This window comes from Centropristis striata, chromosome 1 (genome assembly GCF_030273125.1).
Source record: "Centropristis striata isolate RG_2023a ecotype Rhode Island chromosome 1, C.striata_1.0, whole genome shotgun sequence".
In the NCBI taxonomy this organism is placed as follows: domain Eukaryota; kingdom Metazoa; phylum Chordata; class Actinopteri; order Perciformes; family Serranidae; genus Centropristis; species Centropristis striata.
Window position 1 is genome coordinate 40,968,596 of NC_081517.1, and position 9,764 is coordinate 40,978,359.

The window sequence follows — 9,764 nt, forward strand, 5'->3', positions numbered from 1 at the left end:
ATGGTTATGAGTATTTTATCAAATAGTGCAATCTCCTGCTGTTTCGCTGTGTTACATCACTTTACCCCCTGTAGCTACATGTCAAACTCATTAGTTCTGCTCTGTGTGAGTGCTGCGCTGCGGTGCCTGAACGCCAGATTCTATCAACATTTCCTGTCTTTTTTTAATGTCTTTCAGAGGAAAATGAGAGCTTCTTAGAAGAGGATGACGGCTCAGGTAACTCCTGCACCATCGGCTCAGAAATCTACCTGGATGTGAGTTATCTGCATTACCTCTACGACGCCCGGCTGAGCATCAGCAGCTGCATGCAGGCCTGCCAGGTTTGGTCGGCACCGTACGACGGAGAGGACCCGCCTCCTGAGAAATACCAGCCCGGCGTCCTCGAGGAGCCGGGGGTGAAGAGTCGGCCGACCCAGATGCCTTTTAAGAAAGTCCCACAGCTGCTGGCGCCTCGTCCTCGCCCCTGCCCGCCACCGAGCACAGAGCCCTCCATCACCCAGCTGGAACTGGAGTGGGACGATAGTTACGACGCGTGTCCGGTGCAGACCGCCGAGGCTCCTGTAGAGAGTAAACCTCCACAGCCGCCTCCTGCTGAGCCCCCAAAGCACATCCAGGAGATGCGAAAAACGGCCCTCATGTTGGTGAAAGACTCCTACATTGAGGAGAACGAGTTCCAGGACGACGTCATGGTGTACGATCTTGTTGCAAAGAAAGACGCAAAAGATGTCGTTAAGCTCAAACGCAACAAGTCTGAATCAGAAGAAACCCAAACGGGCTCAGCCGAAGTTCTCCTAAAAAACGGACTCAGTCTAACACTTCCAGCCTCTGTGACGTCTGATAAAAACAGTTTGGACACTAAGGTCCAAAACAGCACAGCTGCTGAGCCGGGTGATGACCTTTTGGCTCAGTACGAGGAGCTCATACGGACATTGGACTCTCAAGCAGGTGGAAAACAGGTCAAACCTGACGTAGAGGTGAAGAAGCCTGTCACACCTGCAGAGAAGGAGAAAGAGGAGGAGGAGGAGGAGGAGGAGGAGGAGGAGGAGATGGATTTCACCTCCTTCTCTGCCGAGACACCAGAGCCAGAGAAACTCCAATCACCATTTGGTGTCAAGTTCGTCAGCGGAGGTGCAGGGAGAAGCCAGGCGCTGCCTTTTACTGGTAAGTTAAGGGAATTTTCTATAACAGGAGGAGCATACCTGTTCGAAGTGTTATGTTTTGTTTGTTTTTAATTTTCTGTCTATGTAAATGCAGCTATTTGAAAATATGGAAGTTGAATAACGATACATGAATGTAAAAGCTGCAAGTGTTATAAACTGAAAATAAAATAAAAATATTGTGGGAAAAGTTAAGGGAAATCTGCTATTTACCAACACTTACGCTCAGACAGCACAAGTAAAAGACGTTTGTGGTTATTTTCCCATGCAGGTCCATTTGTCAGCGTGCTGTTGTCTCGTCTGGAGAACATGCCGAGCAACTCGCTACACGTCAACTTGTTGGTGACAGGCATCCTGGCCCAGCTGGCGGCCTACCCTCAGCCCCTCCTGCGCTCCTTCCTCCTTAACACCAACTTGGTCTTTCAGCCGACCGTTCGCTCTCTTTACCAGGTAACACAAATATGTCACGTGTCTGCATGTGCAGGCAGGAGTGAGCCTTTTATTTATTTTCCTCCCCCCAAGGCATATGTATCATCAAATCGACAAAAGGCAGAAAAAAAGAAAGCAAAAGACTTTTGTTGCATCACTGAAAGATGTTGAAAGCTGTATTAAAATATGAATGCTGCTCTTAAATATGAAGTACTATATACAGTTGAAACCAGAAGTTTACTTACACTATATAAAAAGACACATATGCTTTTTTTTCTCACTGTGACATGAAATCAGACAATCACTTTTCCTGTTTTAGGTCAAGGCATAATAATGTTAGTGTATGTAAACTTCTGACTTTGAAGAAAGTAATAAAAAAATGTCTAAAAAATCCTTCTTTCATTATTCTGGCATTTAGCAAATAGAAATAATTTTGGTAATCCTAATGGACCTAAAACAGGAAAAGTGATTGTCTGATTTCATGTCAGACAGTGAGAAAAAAAAGCATATGTGTCTTTTTATATAGTGTATGTAAACTTCTGGTTTCAACTGTACAGCTTTCTTTCATTTTTTGATGCGCAATTGAACAAGAGATCCTTGATTAATAATACAATCTGTCTGCAGATGTCAAGGTTGTTCTCATTCCTGTAGCTTTAATCATACAAGTGTAAATAGTGTAGATGTGAATGCACAGTAATGTGGAACACCCTGCCTGACAGTTAAACTTGCCACATCAGTAGCCATTTTTAAAAACAGATTAAAAACCTATCTTTTCTCTACAGCATTTGGTTGAATTGTGTGCATGTGTGGTTGTGGGAGTGGGTGCACATGTGTGAGTAAGTAAGTGTATATGTGGTGAATATGGAATAGCTTGTCTACCTGCACTCTTCAATTAATTTGTTATCGATTTTTGTTTGTTTTTTCTGTGTTTTTTGTTGTTTTTTTTAACTGTAATTATGTGTATACATTGTGAAGCACATTGAGTCTGCCTTGTGCATGAAATGCGCTCTATAAATAAAGTTGAATTTAATTTAATTGAATTCTCTGTATTTCCCTTCAGGTACTAGCCACCGTGAAGAACCAGATAGAAGAGCAGGCTGCCTCCAGGAGAGACTTTCCAGAGCTGATCACGGCCGCCCAACACTGGCTGCTGGCCAGGGAGACTTCATTCACTGCAGCAGGTGATTCATCCAGGACTTCTGTTTCTATTCCAGCTTTGGCTGGGATCTCCTAACTCATGCACACACAGTGCTGACATTTAAATGGATAGTTTGACATTTGGGGAGATGCATTTATTAGCTTTCTTTAGTGAGAGCGAGATGAGAAGATTGATACCGTGTTTTTGGGAAATATGAAGCTACGGCTAGAACCCAGTTAGTTTAAAAAATAGGTTTTTGTCTGGATAAATGTGTTAATTAGTGAGCTTTAGAGGGGCTGGTAGACAGCTTATTAAATACTTTTTGACTGAACTGGTCTCCCTCTGTCTTAGAGTGGATTTTAAATGGAAGTGGTATCTGACCTCTCACAAGCCTGAATGTAACTTGAGATTCTCTAGTAGGTCATTCCTGAATCTGAAACTAAAGGTTACGGGGCCTTTTTTCCCAGGCCATTCAGTTGGGAGGAAGATCAGGGAAGCTAACACATGCTTTTCTTTAAAGTCACAACTAAAAACACTAAAAATATCTTTGGTTATATATTAGCATGACATCTGTTTGGGGAGTTTTATAGTTTTTGGGGGGCATTTCATGCTTTATTTGACAGTGACTGACAAAATAGAGGTGGAGAGAGAGGTGAAGACATGCAGCAAAGGGACCCTGGGCTGGGTTTGAACCTGGGTCTGCTGCAACAAGGACTCTTAACCCTTTATCAGGCGAAGAATTATATTTGGTAACTTCAGTGGATATCAAAATGGGGTCGAGAAAAAAGTTGCAAATTTACTAGATTAAAGTGGCAAATCTGTGCGAAAAAAGTCGCAGATTTACGAGATTATAATGGTGAATCTGCGAGAAAAGTTGTTTTTTTTCCTACTTCTTTCTGATAAATCTGTGACTTTTTTCCTCACAGATTTGCTACTTTAAATCTCTTAAATCTGCAACTTTTTTTCTTGTAGATCTGCCACTTTAATCTAGTAAATTTGCAACTTTTTTCTCAAAATATTTTTATTTTTTATTTTGGATATCCGCTGAAGTTACCAAATACGGTTCTTCGCCTGATAAAGGGTTAAAGAGCCTTAGTGTCATCATTTTTGCTTTTTTGTTTGTCCTTGGTTTGTGTTTAACTGTGTAATTTTGTCACTGTTTTTTATATTTGCTGCTACCTATCTTGGCCAGGTTCTTAATCTAAATGGGATTTTCCTGGCTAAATAAAGGTTATGATCTAAAAATGAGGGGCAAAATTAGATTTTTCTGAGGTTTTTCTGATTTACTAATTCATGACGGCTTAAAAGAAAAGTTTGTCATTTTGGGAAATGTGAAGTTAACTGAAGCCTGGAAAGCGGATACGTCGTTTTGTAGTATTTGTATAAGCTCTCAATACTTTTTGAATTTCATTTCTATCTGCTACAGAGGCTGAAAAATCTATTATTTAGTAGAAGAGTTGACACTTCTGTTGAATTTACAGAAAAACTTCAGGTTTTAGGGGGTTATTTTAAAATCGCCCAGAGGTTTTACAGGCGTTTTAGGCCTTAATGGGTTAATAGCATAATAATAATAATATAATCATAATTACAAGGTACATACAATTAAAACGAGACAATAACAGTTTATCAAATGTTGTGCTAGGGCGTCCCGGTGGCTCACTGGTACTTAGTGAGCACATACCACTATTATTTTTTATTATTATAATCACTGATGATGTATTTATGTTCAGCTAAATGCTCTTTTAAACAAATATAATTAGACTCAAGCTATTTTTATTTTGAGAGATGTTTTGGTGGTAACCCGACGACTAGAATATGAACTCTGCACTGTTGTTCAGTCTCAATCTGTCAAAAATAGGTCAAGTTCAAAACAACATCTGCATTCATTATAATAGTGTTTCGGCTCCTGTTGGGAAGCAGAATAAATTCTTCTTGATTTTACAGTCGTTGCAGTGGAGCAACAGTCTGAGCTAAACCCCTGAGTGTCGGGCCTGTTTTTTGAACTAGGTTCCCCGTGGTTTCAGAGTTGTACAAGCTCCAAAAAACCTTGTCGGAAGTATGTTTACAGCACGATGAGAGCCAGAATTTTCTATGATGGGAGATTTAAAGAGAATTTTTTCAGTTGGTTAACAAGGATAATCTCCTTTTTTGTACATGTTCAGCACTAAAGATTCTATTATCTGCTGAAATAATTTATAAATGGAGAGTAATCATTAATTGGAATATATAATGTTTAAAAAATGTCACGTGGGGTATATTAGAATGGAATAGAATATCTTTATTATCATTGTCACATGTACAACGAAATTAAGTAGAAAAGCGGAAACTAATAAATAGGAATATAAAAAAACAGGAGAAAAAAATGAACAACAACAAACAAACATAATAAACATAAACACGTGTTCAGGGTTCCTTGACAAAGACAAAACAATATTTTTCAGATTTTTTTTTCCTCATAAATCTGCTACTTTTTTCTCATAGATTTGACACTTTTTTCCTCATAAAACTGCGACTTAATTTCTTGCAAATTTGCCACTTTTAATCTCTTAGATCTGAGACTTTTTTTCTCACAGATTTGCCACTTTAAATCTCATAAATTTGCGACTTTTTTCTCATAATATCGCCCCCCCCTCCCCTGGGTCTGTATTTTTATTTATTTTTTCATACTTGGCCCTAAAACACCGTCGTATTTAAGGCCTTGATGGCTGACGGGTAAATTCATGGTAAATATTGATGATCATATATGATTTCTAATCAAACCCTTGTGTTTTCAGACAACGGCGGCAGCAGACGATCCACGCACGGCGAGGCGGTGATGATGCTGAAGAGTTCGCCGCCACCTAAACCCAAAGCCATCTCTCTGGACCGGACAGAAGTCTTCGCTACCGTCCTCTACACGGAGTTCCTCAAAGAACTGGCTGCCATTGCACAAGAGCACTCCATCTTATCATACATTCCTATGGAAGAGTGATCGTGTCCCACTAAAGTTAAAGACTTTTTTTTTTTAAAAACTCTTCTTTTTAAGACACTTCTTGATGAAGAAACCTCTCAGATCCAGTGATTTATACAACTATTTTAAAAAACTGATATTTATTTTCCCAAGCAAAGATAATCAATTTATTGTGCTTCATTAAAAAAATGAATCCGTCTAGTTCTGACCTGTTTGCTGAAACCTGCACCAGCCGATAATCACAAGAGCGAGCTCCAGGTCCACCAACCAAAGACTGCAGAGAGAAGATTTTTTAACAAAACAGATTTTGATTTTTTAGCAGCCCTTTTCCTGAACTCTCTCTGAATGTCTTCTACAACTGCAGCAACGTGTCCGCTGCTCCGTGTGGTTCTGTTAAATACTCAGGTGGCCTTTCTGGGGAGTTGTTGCCTCTTTGCCATAAGATTACAAACCATATCTGAGCACCACGTCGAGCCTCTGTCCTTCTCAGAGGCCGAGCCTTCCAATCAGCAGCATAGAAATGTAATTTTAAGAGTAACTGACAAGTTAAACTTTGCTCTCTGTTCTTATGCAACTGTTACAAGCCTACAGGTGGGTCACTTTTTGTCTCTAAACTTTTGTCTTTTGCATGTTAGATGTACATTTGTTTTTTTTTCTGTTAAATCATGACGGTACCTCAGGAGTCTTTTTACTACAAAAAGATCTCTCCTCTCGGTTCTTTAACAGCCTTTTGGGTGAAGCATTTTTTCCTACAATGCACTAGTAGTTGGTTTTTTTCTCACATTAATGGGCTCCACATGTTTGGTCCAGACCAGAGCACAAAACCAGGATGCTATATTTAATTTGCCTTACTTTAGTGACGCTTTATGATGTACATATTGTAAGAAAAATGTTCTAATGACACAGAACACTATGCAAATCAAGGATATTTTTGGGTATAATTAAGTTTTGGATATTTTCAGAATGGGAAGGGGTATTTAAACTTTTATGAGAGTTTCTATTGCCATGTTGTTGTTGTTTTTTTCCACAAGGTTGTACTAGAGGATAGTCGTTATGGGGATTGTGTAAGGTGTTGTTGGGAGAGTTGTAGTTTTATCTCACGTCGTAACTGTTACTGAGGGCAAACTGTTTTCAAGTAAATGGCCTTTATTTTAGTCCAGGTATTTCACGTGGTGGTTAAAATGAGATCATACAAGAGATATATTTTGTTACAAAGCATGCCTCTGCTGTCTAAAATCAATTTACCAGGACAGAAATACTTTATGATTAGTGCCTAAAATATGATTTTTAGTTAATATGCATATGATTTTGAATGGATTTACACAGGAATGGAAGCTGCCCATTGTGTAACATATATGTTTCTGATGTGTTGTTTCCTATTAATTTAACTCTATGAAAGACAAATATACTGATTTCAAAATAAAAGTATTTGTTCAAATGTTCATTTTCTAGACCAAAAAAAAAAAAATCAATCACCATCCATTTATAACTTAATATAAAAATAAAGTTAATATAAGACATTTTTTAAGATAATTTGTTGTACACTTTTTATTATATCTTGAATTTTATTTTGAAAAATATGTCAGAAATGATTAAAACTGTTTATTCAAAGCACATTTTTGGAAATATTCAGACTTGTAAACAAAAAATAAATGTACTTTTCTACAAATACAGATTATTAGGACATCAGATAGTTAAACTACACAACTTGGCTGATCATCATCTCATAAATCTGGCTAATAATTGTGTTAAACTTAAATCTGGATTGTGTGTTTTTTTTCCTGCTTAAATCCATTCAGTTTCTACTTGACACTACGAAGGCAATTTATGTGGTGGGATCTTTGTGTACTATTTTTTTTTTTTTAATGGCCTGGAAATGTATATTTGTATCAATCAAAGCCATTTTCAAAACTGTTGAATACGTGTTTCTCTCTGGTAAAAGAATGTCGCTGAGCACTTTATCAGCCTTTTCATACGATGGTGTCACCGCGGACTCCTCAACCAGCACAGACTCATTCAGATCTGATGTATAACAAACCCAGCACAGTATAAAAATCACTGTTTTGGCAGCATTGTGTGGCATGGAGACCGGTATCCTAATTCTGTCTCAGTGAGTTCTGATCCCAAAGATTCATCCTTTCTGACACCATATGGCCTCAAGTTTTCTGTCCAACAGGTTGCTGTTTGTTGCTGATGTCTGAGACACAAAGGCATGCCTCTTTTAATAAAGTCTACTTCTGGTTAAATGAAACTTGATGCATGAAATGTGTTGACTTTTCCCCCTCTGCACCTTAAAGAAAAAACTGCAAGGTTTTCAAAAGCCCTGCAGCTTCACCAGCAGGTTTCACCTGACACAATCAATATGTTCTTTTCCTTTCTGCCAGAGGAGCTTTATGGCTGTTTGTTTTTTAGACATTGACATCATCTTCTTATACACATTTCCTTTCTGGACAGCCCCTCCCCCCAGAGATACTTGGAGGATATTACATACTGGCAGAATGCGTAAAAAAACATACGGACCCGAGGGAGGGGGGTAATATTTTGGAAAAAAAAGTTTACAAGATTAAGTTTTCAAATGTATGAGAAAAAATGTGCAGATTTATGAGATTTAAAGTGTTGAATCTGCAAGAAAAAAATTGCTTTTTTCTCCACTTTTGTCTCGCAAATCTGCAAGTTTTTTCGAGCAGATTTGCCACTTTAAATCACCTAAATCTGCAATTTTTTCTTGTAGATTTTGCACTTTAATGTATTGTAACCCCCCCCCACAAATATAGTTCTTCGCCCGATAAAGGGTTAATAGAACAAGGTCTTATTCTTGAGAAAACACATACACATGACTATTAAGTGACGCAGAGATGAAGCAAACTGTGGAGAACCCTCCGACCGCTCATTAATATCCTGCTCATTATTCATACTTCTTTTCTTTGGGTCTATACAGAATCTCTAATATATTCTTTATTTTCAAATTTTCAGTTTTGGATGCAGAGAAACATGTTGACTGACTACTGCGGATAAACAACAGACTATAACAGAAAAATAAAGCAAGAAAACAAGATTAAAAAAAAGAACCATCCAGAAAAAAATATCTGTTTCATACTCAGGTATTGAAGGAGTACAGATATTTAAGGGTTATTTGTCTTTGAGATAGCCGATGCTTGGACCCCATATGATGATAAAGTCAGTTGGATGCTTTGGAATTGTTGAAGATAAACACCTGTTTTCTAAGTAAACTGAGCCATTTCTGCCTGTTTATGCAAACAAGTTATTACATGGGGCAGAAAAAACACAAAACTTTATCAGTGATGGATAACCTTCAGGAAATGTGAACATGAGAGTTCAACTTCTGTCAGAGAGTAAAATTGAGAGCCACAGAGTCATGTGCTACAGCTGATTTCTTTGAAAACATTGAAAATTTTAAGCATAATTTGAGAATGACTTACTTCAAAAATAAGACTTGTCTTTAACGACTACATTTAAATAAACTGCAGTGAATTTACAATCTGTTAGAGGCAAGAAACAGATTGATAAGGGCAGGTAACGGCCATTATTGTGTCTTAAGAAGGATTTTTAAGCATTAAAAAAGTAATATGAAGACAACAATACCAGAGAATATCCATATTTAATGCATCATATTATAGATGGTATTTCAAAGTAATTCCTGCTTCAACCACTAGGGGGCGCTCATTGATCACTCTCCTGTCTGGATGTCTGAGGCAAACAGGGTTTCTGTTTCCTCTGTTGGTAAAAGAGCATCTGTCATGTCTCTAATTTGATCTTCTGCCTGTGTGATTTTCAGGCCTCACAAATGACCGTAATTGCCAATATGGCAGAGGCCAGTGGTACATAAAGTTATATTGAATGGGTTATATTGAATTATAAGCAGGGCTGTTTAGAGGAATTGCTCTTGAAATCCCAATCTTCTTTATTTCCTAACTGGGTCATTTAAATAATGATTTAATGAGTTTGTACACTGTTAATTAAGGTGCTTCATTTTTCAAGCAGGTTTTAGTTTTTCCTCCTTGATGCATAAGTCTCTCATCATTTTATCACCTGGTCAAAAGTGAGATGTAGTTCGGACTTTTTGGAGTGA

General features: G+C 38.0%; 1 protein-coding gene across 1 annotated transcript in view; it reads left to right on the forward strand.

Annotated features, from left to right (window-relative positions):
* Positions 1–5,724, forward strand: part of fhip1aa (FHF complex subunit HOOK interacting protein 1Aa) — a 46,835-nt gene extending 41,111 nt beyond the window's left edge. The window contains exons 10-13 of the mRNA XM_059342436.1: positions 178–1,161; positions 1,429–1,607; positions 2,647–2,767; positions 5,499–5,724. Of these exons, the coding sequence (XP_059198419.1) occupies positions 178–1,161; positions 1,429–1,607; positions 2,647–2,767; positions 5,499–5,695 (1,481 nt within the window). The 3' untranslated portion in view covers positions 5,696–5,724. The remainder of the gene's footprint in view (positions 1–177; positions 1,162–1,428; positions 1,608–2,646; positions 2,768–5,498) is intronic.
* Positions 5,725–9,764: the final 4,040 nt, after the last annotated feature.